General features: G+C 49.5%; 1 protein-coding gene across 11 annotated transcripts; it reads right to left on the reverse strand.

Annotated features, from left to right (window-relative positions):
• Positions 1-41: 41 nt before the first annotated feature.
• On the reverse strand, positions 42-17,677 carry NPR2 (natriuretic peptide receptor 2). Of its 11 annotated transcripts, none has more exons than XM_036330418.1 (22): positions 16,231-17,677; positions 15,202-15,389; positions 9,670-9,783; positions 9,238-9,373; positions 8,660-8,754; positions 8,304-8,436; positions 8,000-8,084; positions 7,166-7,286; positions 6,929-7,003; positions 6,652-6,729; positions 6,321-6,425; positions 6,135-6,206; positions 4,375-4,534; positions 4,035-4,190; positions 3,784-3,952; positions 3,489-3,635; positions 2,900-3,023; positions 2,647-2,715; positions 1,032-1,206; positions 864-962; positions 510-601; positions 42-379 (listed from the first exon to the last, which is right to left on the reverse strand). In XM_036330418.1, the coding sequence occupies exons 1-22, from the start codon at positions 16,895-16,897 to the stop codon at positions 314-316; spliced, it is 3,126 nt and encodes a 1,041-aa protein (XP_036186311.1). In that variant the 5' UTR covers positions 16,898-17,677; the 3' UTR covers positions 42-313. The 11 variants fall into 11 exon arrangements, with proteins under 11 accessions (XP_036186311.1, XP_036186310.1, XP_036186308.1 ...); XM_036330417.1 differs by having other exon boundaries at positions 7,166-7,295; XM_036330415.1 differs by having other exon boundaries at positions 7,166-7,327; positions 8,300-8,436.
• Positions 17,678-17,756: the final 79 nt, after the last annotated feature.

A 17,756-nucleotide genomic window follows, 5' to 3' on the forward strand; every position in this document is an offset into this window, starting at 1 on the left:
ACATTTCCTTGGAACTGCCCTTAACCCCGACTATGGCATCATTATTTTTTGTTTGTTTTATATTTGACCAAAATATTCTGGTTTAGATACAGATATATACAGAAGGTAGGGAAGAAGGGGACCAGGCCAAAGAGGAGCAGGTATATGTACAAGGCTGAGCTTCAAAGGTCAAGAACTTCCATATAAGACAGGATTTTTGTGCACGCTGGTTTCCATCCCATATGACAGTGTCCATGTCTGGTGTATGGAGAGATGATAGCCACTGCCTACCCAGGTACCAGTAGCAGGAGACTGACTTGAAAAGAATTGGGGTTTACAGAAGTCCAGCGGGTCCTTTCCGCTCTCCTAGGAGCCAGTAAGTTCGCATCTTTCCTTTTCCCTGGGAGTAGGGGAGTGGATATAATTCAGATTCTTCTATGTTATTCCCTTTATCTCCCTCTCTTCCCCCATGATCCCCATAGTCACTTTCATCCTCCCTTTCCAACCCTCTCCCCATGGCCTGCCGTCACCTTCATCTCCACATCCCCCCGAAGCTCTAGCTGGAAGCATCCTAGCTCATCCAGTGCATCCTTCGTAGTAGAGGAGACATGGATCTTCAGGGCTGGGGTGGGATGGGGAATGGTGGAAAGAAGAAAAGAAAAGGCAACAGAAGAATTGGTGGTGTCAGAGAAAGCTTTACCCAACCACCACCACTCAGGAGGCTCTCGGTCTTCCCAGTGCCCATGCACCAGAACCTAAATATGTCCAAGGATGGGGCAGTCAGGAACTGTGGTCTCAGATTGAGAGATTTGGAGGAACTCTGAAAAGAAGAAAAAGGGGACACAGACTGAGACTGAAGCTGAGATTGAGGGCTAATGTCTCACCTTGACCATTAGACTCCATTCGGGAAGCAGTGTTCACCGTGTCTCCAAAAAGACAATAGCGGGGCATCTTCAGGCCAACGACCCCAGCACAGACGGGCCCTATGAGAAGACAGGTTGAGAGAGCCTGGGAAAGGTGGATACTAGGGCTGGAGTGAGCGTTAACCTTACCGGTGTGGACCCCTATCCGTAGCCTCAGCTGGTCATGGGGTCGGTGGCGAATGCGGAAGGAAGAAACTGCATCCAGTAATGCTAGGGCCATACGAGCAATTTCCGGGGCATGGCGTTGACCATTTCGGCCCGGGAGACCAGATACCACCATGTAGGCATCTCCAATCGTCTCCACCTGATTGAGAGGGGGATTAAAATGTCACTTGTACCTGTATCAGTTCCCAGGGAGGAGTGCAAGTAGACAAGCTGAACACCACTTGTCTCCTGACAGCCTTTGGGAGGTCAGAACATAGACTAGAAAAATAAGTGTTATGGTCCTGAGAATACAGGGGCAGGAAGGGGAATCTTTAAACCCTCCTGCTCCTCCCCAGTACCTGTGAATATTCAGTAAATGTTTGCTAAATTAATGGGCACCCTGTTTGCAACAGGACATGGGCAAACAGGTTCTGCTGTCAGGAAATGGGAAGCAAGAAAATAGGACAGAAGCTAGAAGAGGTCAAGCAGGCCCAATGAAATGGGCCTCAGACAATAAACTGTCAAAAGTAAGAAGGCAGGGGCTTGGTTTTGTCTATTGTACTGAAGCTGTGTAAGAGAATGTCCCTGTCTTTAGGAACTAAACATTGAACAGTTTAGGATAAAGGAGAGCTATGTCTGAAACTTACTCTTAAATGCTTCAAAAAATAATTATATAGATTTTTTAAATAAAACAAATGGGGGGAAATATAAGAAATTGGTGAATCAGCCCTAGCTGGTTTGGCTCAGTGGATATGGCATCAGCCTGCGGACTGAAGGGTCTGGGGTTCAATTCCGGTCAAGGGCACATGCCAGGATTTCAGGCTCGAACCCCAGTAGGGGGCCTGCAGGAGGCAGCCGATCAATGATTCTCTCATCATTGATGTTTCTATCTCTTGCTCTCCTTTCCTCTCTGAAATCAATAAAAATATATTTTAAAAATTGGTGAATCTTAGTAAAGGGTTATGGGAGGTCTATATTACAATGATAACAGAGATGGTAGAGTAAATCCAAAGGGACAGGAAGGGATATTAGCTACACAATGTTAAGCACTTTCCACAAGAAAAACTATTCCCATATTACACATAAGACATCTGAGGCACAGGGAGCTTCTGTTACTTGCCCAAGGCCACACAATTAGCCACAAAGCCAATATGCAAATCCAAGTAATTTTTACTCCCAAGCACAATAAAGCCCACCCTGTGCCAACTCAATGACTTCAACAAAAGGCTTTTACAACATAGCTTGTCCCTCACCCCAATTAATCATTCTGTACCCACATCCTGTATGATTCTTCCATGTCTGGAGGGGATGGAGAGAAGAGAAAAGATGGATAGGCTGTATTCATACCCTCAGGAAAATGGAGCAGATAGGGGCTAAATCTTGTGATGGTTCCCATTAGGGAAGCCTAAGGATTCACAAGAAATTCGACTGGAAGGTACAGTGAGAGTGCCAGAGCCTCACTGGTCTACAAAGGGCATTCTGGCTCTAGGATACTAGAGAGTCAGGAGGGAAATTGACCACAGAACAAGTAAGGTATATGGGGTTCAGGGAGACTGGGTTTTAAAGTGGTCTAAGTAAAAGGGTAGCCTCAAGCTCTCACCTTGTAGACATCGAAGTTGTCAATTATGGCATCAAAGCAGGTATACAGGTCGTTAAGAAGTGTCACCACCTAATGAATGGATGGGAAAGTTGAAGCCCTGAGACTTGTGTCCAACCTTCTAAGCATTCTTAACCCAAAAGCCACACGGCAACTCCAGAACAAACCAATCTTTCCTATTATCAAGGATCCCTATGTCCCAGTGAAGCTCCCCCAGGTCGCTATCCCACCCCCTAGTCTCACCCATGGCTCTTACCTGCATGGGGGTGCTCTCTGCTGACAAAGCTGTGAAGCCAACGATGTCACTGAAGTAGATGGTAACACTGTCAAAGGCCTCGGCCTGTACAGTCTCTCCCCGTTTTAACTGCTCTGCCACTGAACTAGAAAGCAGGGGGGCAGTCTGAGCCAAGCTCAGAAAGAGGAGGAGACAGAGAGAAAGGAAAGGAGTGTATGGCTGGATCAGAAATGAGTTCTAACATGAAAGCTGAGCCTGGTGGAGGAGAAGGAAGGTGGCTGGGAAGACAGCACAGTCTAGCGCAAGCAAGGTAAGCTGTAAAGGCGATGGGGGGAATGGAATGGGCTCCCTGGGGATGGTGGCTAAATGTCTCAAGTTGGGATTGTTCTACATACACTTGCTGGAGCAAAGGCATGGTAGACCAATGTCCTAAGAAGAAGGCAGCACAGCTCATTTGGAGACAGGATGAAAATAGTCTCTAGCCACAAAGGCTCACTGTGGCCAGATGTAACAAAGCAGTTGGGAGGTGAGTTCTCAGGAGATTGATGAGGCAGAATCCAACAGAGCAGAATATCAAAGGAAAAGTCAGGAAGGGGGACAAAAGTCTCACTGGGGTAGAATTTGGTAGAGCAGAGCCTCAGCCTTGCGTTTCTCCTCCAGATAGGCCTGCGTGCGTTCCTCCACCAGCTTCTCCAAGTTGTTGGCATACTGCTCCATGCGCAACAGCAGATTGTCCAGTATGCTGGTGCCACCCTCCCTGGGGGAGGAGGCCAGAATATGGTACCTGCTCCAAGATTCTCAAGACTCCCAGTACTTTTCTACCCAACCCACCCTCTTGGACCCGACCAGCCCCACCTCATCCACTAAGCCTGATGAGGAGCCACTGCCCCTCAGTGCCCTCTCACTTGTTAAAGCGGCGAATGAAGCACTTAATCTGTCCAAAGTCTGGCCTCTCAGCTGGGTCCTGGGCCCAACATCGCTCCATCAGCAAAACTAGTTCCTCATTCAGTTGGGTCCGGTCAATGCTAGGCCTAAAATATGGCCGCTGACCATTTCTGACCTTCTGAACAATCTCTGAAGGAGATAAAGGGGTTGGATGAAGAACAGGGCCCCCCAGGTGGGGGGGTGGGGATGGGGGTAGTAGATTGACTCTCACCTTTGGGGCTAAGGTCCAGGCTCTCCAAGTAGAAAGGACCACTGCGAAGTGCTATCTCCTGTAATATGATCCCAAAGCTATAGACATCAGCCTTCTGCATGCCTGTGGTTGGCAAGGGGTTTCCACTGAGTAGCTCTGGGGCAGTCCACAGCTTCTCTGAAAAGAGGGAATAGGCTGGTCCTCAAAAAAGGTATTCCCAAGACCACCTGGGCTCATCCCCATAATGCTCCCCATATTACTGTCACTCCATCTCCCTCTCCCACCTTCCCTAGGTGGAAATGACCAGGGCTAGAGGAGCCATATAAAAGTGGGTTTGAGGAGTTGTGGGGGGAGGTCTCACTGGCATAGAGGGCATGGCTGTCATCAGGTTCAGCAGTTGATCGGAAGCTGGCCAGGCCATAGTCTGTGATTTTGAGCACAAAACGACTATCCACCACACAGTTGGAGGACTTGAGACTCCCATGGAATGCAATAATGCTGTTATGGAGAAAGGCCATGCCCTGCAGGATACAGATCAAGTCATGAGATTGGATTGTTTCTGACTTAGGATACCCCCTCTCCATGGGACAGGCATTAGCCAGCTATCTAAAGATCTTGGGGCCATAAAAACAGTAAGCTAGTTGTGGAAGGCTTTCTGTACACAGTTTCCACCCAAGGAGACAGGCAGAATGGGATAACCATCTCCTCCTTGTGCCATGTGCAGGCTGTTGGTACCCAGGCACTAGGGAGAGAAGAAATGCTTATGAGGAGGGGCAAGGGGAGCCGTCAGTTATTAGCCTGGAAAGGGCAGTAGGGCTTCTGCGTAGTGAAGGGAGCAGAACTATGAGAGTGAACTCCAAGAATGATATGACACCCATGGTGGCCTCCAGTGCATGGCCACTACTTAGGAAGACATGGCTTGAGACCCAAGCAAGTATCAAGAGTACTTAGATGTATCAAGGAAGATTAACGAGTTGTAAACCTTAGTGTATACCCATGTGTAGGTAGGCAAGTAAGGATGGAGAAGGAAACTGACCTACCAGAGGGGATGCTAGGCCAGAGAGAAAATGTAGAAAATAGTAAATTAGAAAAACTTGGAAAAAAATAAAAATCTGGAAATGGACAAAAGTAGGAGACAGCTGCCAAGCCAGTGCAGAAGCCTGAAACTTCTGGCCTCATAGGGCTGATAAAATAACCTTGTGAGAATTAAGCAGAAAATCAAAGCTGGCCCGGCCAGTGTGACTCAGTGGTTGAGCATTAACTCATGAACCAGGAGGTCATGGTTCAATTCCAGGTCAGGGCACATGCCCAAGTTGTGGGCTTTATCCGCAGTAGGGGGCATGCAGGAGGCAGACAATCAATGATTCTCTCTCATTATTGATGCTTCTATCTCTCTCTCCCTCTCCGAAATTTAAAAAAAAAAAAAAAAAATATATATATATATATATATATATATATATATATATATATATATATTAGCAAAGCTGGCTTCAAGTGTGGTACGAATGATCCACTAGGCTAGCTTACTGACTATGACACTTGTTTCTAAACATCTGTCCAACCCGTGCAAGATTCAAATTTATACCATTGAAAATCCATGGACTTCTGGGTCACCTAAAATTAGCTAAAACGTAATATATTAGAAGATACCAAAGGTTTACTATAATTTTCCTTGGTTTCTCTTAGTTTTACTAGTAAATGTTCTTTTTCACATTTCAGTTTTTCTGAACAAAAGAACATATATGCCAAATATTGGTCAGAGAATAAATTGTGGGGGAAAAACAAGCGATAAATATTTCTGGAGACCCCATTCATCTTTTCCCTGCTGAGAGATTTTAATATGAGCTCTTGGAGGGTTAAAAAAAAATTAAAAAGATGGAGAGAGATTTGAGATATCTAGGGAAGAAAGACAAAAATTCTCTACAAGTACAGGACTGTCTGTGGCAGATAAAACTCATTCCCCCAATTAAAAATCCCAGACCCTTTGTTTACCCATTATTACTCAACAATAGAAATAGGGGAAATGGAGAGAGGACTAGAAGGAGAAATCATAAACAAACATAGAAAAATGGAGGCATTTTGAAGTGGATGAACTCTTAATGAGGCATAGGGAAGACTCACCTTAACAAGGTCATTAATGAGTGAATAACGAAACATCCAGTCCAAGTTGATGCTGTCATTTTCCAGAATATCCTGGCAAGTGACATGAAATGGATTATGTGACTACCCTCGTCCCACTAGCTGCATAGAGTCAATGTAACATTGAGCCTGTCTCCTCCACCTCTGTAACCTTCACCTATCCCTCACCTGTAAACTCCCACGAGTACAATACTCAGTGACGATGCAAATGTTGGGAGGGTCTATGCAAGCACCAATGAAGCGAGTGAGATGGTTGAACTGAACATCTCTCATCTAGAAAAAAAAGGGGGGGAAGGAAAAGAGAATTGAGAGAGCTAAAAATTAGATACAGAAATCTACCACTATACGAGAGGGCCTTTCTCTCAATTGTACTTATAACTCAAAGTCATTTATAAATGAACCCACTGCCCTCCTAACCAATTTCACTCTTCACAGTCCTCCCCTTTCTCTTCCCTGTCCCTGTTAACCCCTTGCCCTCAATCCATACACCTTTACGTACATGTTTGAGTTCAAACAGAACCTGCCGGGTCAGCTCAATGCGCTTCTTATTCACATGTTTGATGGCAACAACATTTCCCTGATGGTGGGAGTGAAGGGGGGAAAGGAAAAATTAATATCAGAAGGCATTTCTGGGTGCTAGGAATACTGGAGAACTCTGGGAAGATCTAGGAGCTTAGCTGAACATTATGAGGGGCAGAGGTTCATGGGAAGAGGTGACAGATGGGAATGAAACAGGATGAAATGGTGGGGACCAGAACAAGCGGATGACTGTTCACCTTGAAGTGACCGGTGTTGGCAAAGATCTGGTATTTCCCATGGGCTGTCATAAGCGAGCCGTAACTGGATCCCCGCTGGGGCCAAGGGCAACATGGAGGCGGAAGGATGAAAGGAACATTAGATGATGGTGGTAGTGCAGGGGCTATCATTACAGGCCAATGTGCTGGGAAAGGTCCAGGGTAAGAAAGGACAGGAACTCAAAGGAAAGCGGAGGTACAGCTGAGACAAGGGCTCACCAGTGACAGTGTGAGGCGACTGCCTGCACCTTTGTGATATCGCTCTGAATTGCCAAACTGCAGCTCTTCCCAGCGAATGCGCCACAACATGCTAGCAAGCTCCTTCTCCAGCATCAGTTTTCTGTAAGGACTGCACACCTCAGTTGACTGGCAAGCCCGATCCTACCATCCCATAAACCAACGGTGGGGTTGCAGGGTTTCCCTGCAGCTCCTGAAGCTGCTATTGTTACACCCGAGACACAGGACTGACATTTCTGACACACGCCGTGGGCTCATTTAGAAACACCAAGGCCAAAGGTAAAAGTTTTTTCTGAAAATGGCAGCATCCATGGAAAATTCGCCTTGGCCCTTATAAGACCCCACTCAAAATGACTAGGTAGCATACCCCATGTCGAACCAAAAGGGGGAAAACAGGCTAAAAGACAACGAAAGAAAAAGGCTAGAGAGGAGGACATTAGGTCCAAGAGACGACCTCCAAATTAAGAGGCCTGCCCCCAGCCCATGGTGTAGAGCAGTGATGGCGAACCTTTTGAGCTCGGCGTGTCAGCATTTTGAAAAACCCTAACTTAACTCTGGGGCCGTGTCACATATAGAAATTTTTTGATATTTGCAACCATAGTAAAACAAAGACTTATATTTTTGATATTTATTTTATATACTTAAATGCCATTTAACAAAGAAAAATCAACCAAAAAAATGAGTTCGCGTGTCACGTCTGACACGTGTGTCATACGTTCACCATCACTGGTATAGGGACTACCTGGCCTCAGCCAGAATGCTGGATGGCAATGGGAGGTGGGAGGCGGGAGGTCAGTGGAAACGCCCAGAACTCACCGGAAGATGAGAAAGCTGGAAACACCAAATATGATGAAGGTGATCCCTGTGCCCAGCGCCACAATTGCCAGAGTTGAAAATGGAGCTAAAGGGGAGAGGGGACCCTGAGGAAGACTGCGTGTGGGGCTGTAAGCATGGGGAGGGTGATGCTCAGGTGCAGGGAGGAGACAGATTTCTTGAGGGGAAGAGTAAGGAGGGGTGTAGAAGTAGAGGTAACAGTAGAGCTAAGGTGGGGCGTCAGTGAGGGCAGGGAGGACGGGAAGGAAGGGAGGAAGGAGTGCTCCCATTCCCCGCACACACCCACTTTTATCACAGGATGGGTCGTCCAAGTCAAAGGCACAGGGGGGATTGTCCAAGGGCGGCGCCCCTTTCACCCAGGGGATAGGCCGTCCCGTCCACCAAATCTGCTTCTCAGCTCCTGAGTAGTGGGCTGCAGGCTGTGAGGAGAGAAAGGACTGGGCCCACAGGCCTGCTCCCACCAGCCTCCTCCCCAGAGCACCCCGCTCTTTGGCTGCTCTCCCCCAACCTCCTACCCACCCAGATGCAGCTCCAGCAGAGGAAACAGTCCCTGACTCTGGTTCCTCTGATTCTGCCCCATTGAACCCTTGAAAGCTGGACTCGCAGAGCCCACACTCTCCTTCTTGCCTCCTCCTCCATTACCTGAAAGTCCCCAGAATCCAGGTCTCCCATGGCCCACAGGACAAAATCGGTCTCCCGGTCATTGTTCTTGTCCATAACAACCAGTCCAGTTACACCTGAGATAGAAAAGCATAGCCCTTACTTTGAGATCTACCTTAGGGCCCTCGCCTATCTCCACAGTTCCTCCAATTACCACACAGTCTGTCCCTGACCCTGCTTTTATTTTTATTTTTTAAAATATATTTTTATTGATTTTTTTACAGAGAGGAAAGCAGAGGGATAGAGAGTTAGAAACATCAATGAGAGAGAAACATTGATCAGCTGCCTCCTGCACACCCCCTACTGGGGATATGTCTGGAACCAAGGTACATACCCTTGACTGGAATTGAACCCAGGACCCTTCAGTCCACAGGCCAACGCTCTATCCACTGAGCTAAACCGGTCAGGGCCCTAACCCCACTTTCAATAAGTGTCCACTTCTGCCATGTTTCTGACCCCTATTAACTCTCCTCCCTGCCTAATATCTGTATTTTCTTCTACCCACTCCACTTCTGAGCCTGATAGCAGCCCTCTGGCCTCCATCTGACCCTCTTTATTACCGTGGTATCTTCGTCCCTGCATTTTTTCCACAATTCGAAGTCCATCTTCCCGGGTGCCTCCTTCCTGTATTGTCTCCTTCAGGACTTCGGCATATAGCAGGATCCCATCGTAGAAGCAGCCGGCGATGAGGTTCATCTGGGAGTGGAAACTCCAGCAGTGCTCTCCAGTATCCTGCCAGGCCCCAGCCCCACCCCCCTTCCCATCGCTGGGGTCTCCTTCTACCTCTTCTCTCTTCTGGTTTGCTTTCTTCCCTCCTCTCATTCCTAAGATTCACCCCTACCTCACTGGATGCTAGAGCAGAAGGAAAATCCTGGACGGAAGTGGACAGCCCCCAACGTAGGGCTGGCTCCACGGCCACTGCTTAATGCTGAGTCAGGAAGGACAGCTTCCCTCAAAGCCTGGCCTGATCCTCAGGAAAGAGATCTACTCACCAGGGAGGGGGCCAGCTCCACACCAAAGTCTTCCCGGGCTCTTATCAGAAGGCGATTCTGGAATTCCTGATACTCAGGATTTGGGGGTTCTCGGTATGTGATGACCAATACCATCTGTCCCAACAGCACATGGGGAAGCGTGAACAGGATGTCCAAGATGGATTTTAGGGGAAGAGGGGAAGCAGGAAAGGACACTTGGTGAAATACACATGATATAAAATATACGTGGGTGAGTCTGAAGGCTGAGAGGATGCTAAACTCTATGTTGTGTGCGTGTGTGTGAGGGGTACGTGTTGTGTGTGTTTAATACATCTGCGGAGAGGGCTGGCGCACCTCCATGAAAAGTAGACAGGATGGTTCTGGGACAGTGGAGCCTGGTCTTCCATCCCCGGAGCCCAGCCCCTCATCTTCCCGAAGCCCCTACGCCACCTAGGCCTCCTTACAGAGCTGCCACAGCACTCACAGCATCTCTGTCCCAATCTTTCTGGGTACCTGGTCATGCTCAAGGGCCTCACTGGGCAACAGCTCCTCTCTGAGCGGTTAATTACTGTTAATAGTATCAGTAAAATGTTTACATTTCTATTTGGGACATTTAAACACAGTGCCTCCACCCTGTGAATCAGAGAGATTTCAGGTCCTATGACAACTGGGGGAAATACTTTGAGACAGTGATTCCATCTGTGAAAAGCCGTAAGCCCATTCATTCAACGTGTGTGGAACACCTACCATAGGCAGCACGGTCCTGCATACTGGCACGATCCTACACGTCACTAGGTAATAGACATGCGTCACAGAGGAAACACAGTCACACGCCTACACACATTTCATAGATAAGTTAACGACACATTTGTTCTCAGCCACGCACACATCTCCCTGGCCACAAGTCAGGGTGTCCCTGTCTCTCACTGGGGTGTCTGCCTCACTCCCGCTGGCCTCACACATTTCCCCTCTCTTAGCTGATGAACACCCTGGCTTCCACCTCCACCCCAGTCCTGCACAGTCATTGAGACTGACCTCTGCCTTGGACGGGAAACTGGCTCTGCAACCTCAGGGAAAGACCTCGGATCTATATATATTGTGAAATGTGACACTGGGAAACGACAGGTTTAATCTAGTCATTTCTATCAGTTTTGTTTGCTCTTGCCACAGAAAGCCCATACAGAGATACCAGACATGTCACATATGATCTATTTTATATCAATGTATCCCAGGTAGAAAATAATGAAGCCAGTTTCTAATGTACATTCATTATAGCCTGGAGTTTGCTTTGTGAGGTAATATTCTTATTCTTACTGGAGCATTCAGATGCTTGATCACACACTTCTCATGCCCTCCTGCTCTTGGGCAAAATTAAAAAGGAGAGAGGGACTGAGGATGGGGTTGGAAGGGTTCGTTGAGTAACATCTGTTCCAAGAACAAAAGAAACATGGGGGGTGGGATATTGTTGGCAAACAATGAAAAAGTCAGAAAAGGCTGGAAAAGATCAGGTTTAACTCAATTTACGTTTCCATATAAAGGCTAATGGTAGGTTTTTCATGTTTTTAAACAGTAAACCTAGAGAGGTTTGTTTGTTTGCTAGACTCGCAGTTCTCAAACTTCTTGGTCTCATGACCCCTTTACTCTGCTAAAAATTATTGAGGACCCCAAAGAACTTTTGTTTATTTGGACTATATCTATCATATTTACAATGTTAGGAATTAAAACTGACAAGTTTTTTAAACACAAGCACACTTCCCACAGCTGCCAGAGGATGACATCATCACACGTCACGTAGCCTCTGGAAAACTCCACAGGACAATCATGGAAGGAGGGTGACAGAGGCAAATAACATCTTAGTATAATTTTTAAAATAGTTTTGACCTCATCGTTGCCTAAAAGGATTTCAGGGGCCCCCAGGATCCCAAGACCACACTTTAAAAACTGCTACACTAGACTGTTTTGCTGGGGTTACTAGCTAGTAAGAAATGGAAGGAAGGAAGGAAGGAAGGAAGGAAGGAAGGAAGGAAGGAAGGAAGGAAGGAAGGAAGGAAGGAAGGAAGGAAGGAAAGGGAGAGAGAGAGAGAGAGAGAGATAAAGAAAGAAAAGGAAAAAAAGAAAAAGAGAAAGAACCTTTAAAGAGTTTCTGTGCTTGTGCGGGAATCAAAGAGAAGTGAAGGTAAGTACTATGTCCTATTTCACAATGGATCCCAGGTGAAAAAAACCCACACAAAACAAGCAAAGGCTCCCCCCGCTCCCCCCCCCCCACACACACACACAGAGACATACACAAAAAAAGGGTTTAGCAGTGGGTGGAAGCCAGGAGTGCGCCCAGGAAGAGTGCAAGGGCAGCAGACGGCTGCCTCTGCCTGAGGGGCCACCCACACTGCGACCTGCTCCAGCGGCCGCAGGAAGCCCTGTTCACTGTGACTTAAAAAGACAAAGAATGGTCTCCCCAAGAGGTTCACCTTCCACACAGCCCTTGGTTTAGTGCTTATTCCATCCTAGCTGCATGTGTCCCCACCTAGGTCGTGGCCTCTGCCTGGCTTCAAATGCTCAGTCGGGGGCTCTGGGTCCTCAGAGCCTAGTCATTTGCTTATTCAGTTCCACTGCATCTGCTTATCTTCCCTGGTTGATCATCCTGGTTTACAGCACCTGCCAGCTCTATTCCTGTCTAGACGAATTCCTAGCCCTCTCTCTGCTGTCCCCAACATACACCTTAATTCAGTTCAACAAATACGTACTCAGCACATGGAATACAACGATGAACATGATCCCTGCCCTCAAGCAGCTCTCCGTGAGCTGGGACCTTCCTTGAACATGAGACCCTCCTGGGAAAGCTTTGAGCATCTGTAGCAAGGCCTCCTCGCCTCTGCTGCCACCTGTTTCAGACTGGCTTGGTTTGGGACCCGAGTGGGCCAGGTATCTCTGGAGTAGGGTGCTCTGCTCTTTAATCCTTGGCTGGACCTGACCACCCAGCTTCCCTCACCCTTCCCCTGCTTCAGCTTTGGAAAAGGACGAGAGTAGCTTTGCCAGAGGACACCCTTTCATCCCCTTATCCCCACCCCACCCCAAACCTTGGTTTTCCCATCAGCATATTCCCAACTGCCTGTTTCCCCTTCTGTTGTATTGTAAGAAAACTCTCCCTCTGTCTTTCTGTCTGAATAATGCCTACAATGAATAGGAAAACTGGGAATTAATTTATAGAACTGTTAGCTAACAATATCCCTCCTTCCCCTACCCTAAGTGCTGGGGTCCCTTGGCTGATAGAAATTCTCATGCAAGAAACAGAGGTGTTCCTTCCACAGAAAAAATACATCCCAAAGGCTATGGGATCCTCCCATCCAGGAAGGTCCTAGGGACCTTCCTCGACCAAACTGGCTAAATACAATCCCCTTGTTATTTTTCTTCTTTATACCGGTCTATTGTCTTTTTTAAAAATTTACTAACATATCACCATTTATGTTTGTATTTGTTTGCTTAATGTCTGTCTATTCTACTAAATGTAAGCACCAAAAAGGCAGGGACTTCATCTGTTATGTTCTCCACTGAATATCAATACCTAGCACAGTGACTGGGACATAACAGGTGTTCAATAAACACTAAGAGAATAAGTCAGCCTTCAAATGAATTAAACACTGAGTGAATAGTATATAAACTCCACAGTAGACAGAGTTAAGTACAAGAGTAGGAAACTCATTCTAACCGGGGGATTCAGGGATTGTTTCCAAGAAGAGAAAATAATCGGTCTGAGCCTTGAAAAATCTGCAAGCATTATCCAGATGAACAAAGGCGAGAAGGCTGTTTTGGGCAAAAGTTATGACATAAAACCTGTCCTGCCACTGCCTGTTCAGGTGTGACAGTCACAAAGTCATACTCAGGCATGCAAACAGATAATCTCATTCACAGTCAGATGCACGTTAGTCAGTCACAATCACATGTACAAATCTTACTCATGAAATCTTACTCCTTGGAGAAGATGGCCATCTAAGTCCAACCCTCATAAACGTCTACTTAGAGTCAAAGAATCTCCAAGCTAAAAGGACCTTAAGGTTATCCCATACACCATCCCAAATCCTTTTTGGGAAAAGGAGGGATATGGATAAATAAATAATAAATACTTACATACAAAAGTCAGTGAAATATTGGTGAGCAGATCAGGGAACAATTCATGGGTAGGATCTTGAGAGGCAGAGATTTTGGGGGAAGGAAGAGTATTCAGACAAAATAATCAAAGAGCACAAAGGTGGGGGCAGAGAGGCCCAGGGGTCAGGGGCTGGAGTACTTGGCATGAAGGGCAGTAGGAGGTAAGACTAAAAAAGTAGGTTGAGGACAGACTGTAGAAGGTCTTAAATAAAATGAGTTGGGACTTAATTCTGTAGGAAATAAGACATTGAAAGTTTTGATAAGAGGAGTGAAATGAACAGAGTCATGTCAATTCTCCCTACAAATTGCTTCTCAAATCCATTTGTTTCCATGCCTGCTATCATCACCCTATTTCAAAGTCATATCACCTCACTCCATTCTAACCTTTCACAGGTGGCCTCACTGCCTCTAGCCTCCTCTTCTTCCAATCCAACCTGAATTCTGTTGTTATATTTCTCTTTAAGAAAAAATCTCAAGGATCCACAGTCAAGTCCAAGTGTCTACATATTAGCTCAGAGCTCTCCTTACATACATAAATCAGTGAAACACTATTTTCTGTACCTATGTCAGGTGAACCCTTCTTTCTTGTTAGGCCAGTATCTTCTTGATCCCCTAAACATGCCCATTCCAATCTTTTTCTCTTTGCTCAGGCTGCCTGGATCCTCGTTCACACGCTGCCTAGGAATATGACATCTATCTTTAAAGTCACAACAGCCAAAACCGGTTTGGCTCAGTGGATAGAGCGTCGGCTTGCGGACTGAAAGGTCCCAGGTTCGATTCCGGTCAAGGGCATGTACCTGGGTTGCGGGCACATCCCCACTAGGAGATGTGCAGGAGGCAGCTGATCGATGTTTCTAACTCTCTATCTCTCTCCCTTCCTCTCTGTAAAAATCAATAAAATATATTTAAATAAATAAATAAAGTCACAACAGTCTCACTTCCTTTATAAAAGCCATCCCTAACCCCAGCCACATTGACGCTCCCTCCTCTGAACCACTAAAGTTCTTAAGTGCTGTTCCAGGATACACAATCATATCTTTTCTAGCACTTATACCTAATTGTATCACATCACGCCTTGCCCCTCCAAAAAGGGTGCATGCCCTCCTACCAGCTGGGACCAGATCTTTTCCTGAACTTTTCTCCCCCACACTACGGTCTACTCCTGGCGCTTAGGAAAGTCAGTGTTCTGGGATCCTGGGAGGTAGCCTTGGCAGACGCACTGAAAAGGACTCACCAAGGTGAGGGAGTAGTAAAGAATGATACTAGACTAGAAAAGCCTCTGTTCCTTTCACTCCTGCAGCTCACAATCCCTGCCCTGTTCCTGGGCTCCTGTGGGGTCTTGTGAGAGACAGAGAATCTCCAAAGAAGCTCCATTTCCCCCACCTCCTTCAAGTTTGGCTTAAATAATACCTGAAAGGCCTCTCTGAGGGCCTGGGCCTGTTCCCACGTGCGATTGTCCTGCCAAGGCCGGCCTGCACGGAGACTCTCCCCAAAGACATCCAGGTAAAAGAAGACATAATCCCCATTGGTCAGGTTCTCCCTCTGGGCCTGAAGCAGGATCTCATGCAGCATCTCCAGAGGGCCGCAGATGTACACAACTGGGGGCAGGTATACAACAGGGGGCACCCTGAGAACGCATCCAGGTCCCCAGACAGCCCCCTCTCTGAAACCATCCGCACTGCCATCATTAGTAAGGAAGAGAGTGCCCTAAGCTATCAACCACCCAACAGATGCTCCCCACCCTTCCCCTGGGAGTCTATGACATAAGTACCCTGGGGCTGTGTGGACCATCTGGCCGAGGTCAGAGCCTGACCCAGCCCCAGAGGAAGGGAGCTATCAGCCTGAAGCCCCTCCTCTTCCCAGACCCCTGCCTGCTGCTCCCCACCCAGCCCTCCTCACTCCCCCACTGCCCTGCCTTTCCCAGGGCTCAAAGGCACTGGCTGCTCAGAATTTCTCAGTTTGAGCTTTACATGTCTTTCCCAACCCCATCTGTTGAACCCCGAAGCCCAATGATAAAGTCATCCATGTTTCAGTGATTTATCATAGACCCACACTAGAAGGGGTCTTGGGATCCCAATCTCTGCTCACAGATAGTCATCCATTTTGAAGTGGCCACCAACTCATTGACTACTCTAGGGCACTCTCATTGCTCCCCAAATTCAATTTCCCCCCAACCCCACCTTGTCCCCTGACACAAGCTTCACCCCTCATACTATCTTCTTCCTTGTTTACATCTGCCTATGACGTCAGCAAGCTCCCATCATGTCATGCCCTAGCCCTCACACAGGTGTTCCGTCCACATGCTTCTGGACCCCAACCACCACAAACAGCTCCTCCACACCTGTCTCCATCTGCGCCTGCCCATGAAGACCGCAGATGAGCCCCAAGAATACAGTGACCCTCCTCCCCTGACCCTCCGAGAGCCGCGGCCACACTCACTGCGCCCGTTGGACCGGATGAAGTGGGTGGCCTGCTCGGGACCCCCAGGCTCACGGGCGTACACGTGGTGCTGCACGCTGAGGTTGTTGCCCTGCAGGGCCTCGAAGACGCCCTCCACGGTGAAGTAGTGAGGCCGGTCGTCCGTGCGAGCGTCCAGATACAGCAGGGCCGCGCGGGTCGTCCAGTTGAAGTGCCCGTGTAGCGTCACCACGAACTCACCCAGCTTGGGCGCGGAGGGGCCGGTGCGCACCAGGGTCCGGTAATGCTCACTCTTGGCCGCAAAACCAGAGGCCACTGCCCCCGCCGTCAGCAAGGGAAGGCGCCAGTGGGAGGCAAAGCGGGCCACAGAGGCGGCGGGGTACACGCACCCGGGGCCCAGCAGGAGGTCGGGGTCATGGTACAGCTTGAGGTCCACAGCGCGCAGGGGTGCCAGGTACTCGGAGCAGGCGCCATCTAGTTCGGAGCTGACAAACCGCAAGTCCACGGGCAGTGCCCGGCCTAGCGCTTCCACGGCTAGTGCCACCGCCGGACCCACCCGGGGCCAGGCCCAGGCATAGCTCAGGTTGTGTTCTGGCAGCACCACCGCCAGCGTCAGGTTCCGAGCCAAGGGAGGACGCACCCCACCTGCCAGGGCTGCCACCACTAGCAGGAGTGATGGCAGTGCCATGGGGAGGAAGCAGCAGCCCCGCCGGCCCCAGAACCGGGGGCCACCCTGGCCTACCCTGCAGGCCCGAGCACCACCCAGCCTGGAACCGGGGACGACGGCCAGGCCAGGGGAGAGGAGAGGGCGAGCCAGGCAGGCAGGGAGCACAGTGGTGGGGGGAGAGGGGGGATGGAGGGCCCCGGGGTGGGTGAGGGCTGAGGACTAGGAGCGGGGTGGCGGGAGGAGGGAGGGGCCGAGGGGCTGCCACTGGGATGGGGGCCGTGGGGTGAAGTCGGCTTCTGGATCCAAAGTTAAGAAGGAAAAGGGCATCCGAGGCTGCGATGGGGTGGGGGCCGGGGGGGAGGCCGGTCCAAAGGAAAGGCCCGGGGGGCCGTCGCAGCTGGAGGGGTTAGGAGGGCAGAGAGCGGCGCGAAGGTGGACCACGGGGTAAGGTGGGAGGGCGCCCGCCCCGCGGAAGGACGGGGACATGGGCAGGCGGGCAGCGAAGCAAGGCCCGGCCGGAGGGCGGAGAAAGGCAGGGGCAACTCTCCCAGGGAAGGCTGCTCCGGAGCTCCAGCTCGGACTAACGGGCCCAGGGCGCTGGTCCCATCCGGAGCTGCGGCGGCCCCGCCCGTGTCCCCACTCCGCTCGGCTCCGCCGGGCCGGCTGCAGGCGCTGCCGGCGCTTCCTCCCGCCCCCCGCCTGGGCCCCGGCGCCGCTCGTCCAGGTCAGGTCGCCGCGGCCCGGCCCGTCTCCGCTCGCTGCGCCGGCGGCGGCGGCGGCCGAGTGTGACTCCCCGGGCAGGCCGCCCGCCCCCGCCCCCGCCCCCGCCCCGCAGGCCCTCCTCCTCCCCTCCCGGCCCCACCCTCCGGGGCCTGCCGGC

Source organism: Myotis myotis, unplaced genomic scaffold (assembly GCF_014108235.1).
Source record: "Myotis myotis isolate mMyoMyo1 unplaced genomic scaffold, mMyoMyo1.p scaffold_m19_p_12, whole genome shotgun sequence".
NCBI lineage: Eukaryota > Metazoa > Chordata > Mammalia > Chiroptera > Vespertilionidae > Myotis > Myotis myotis.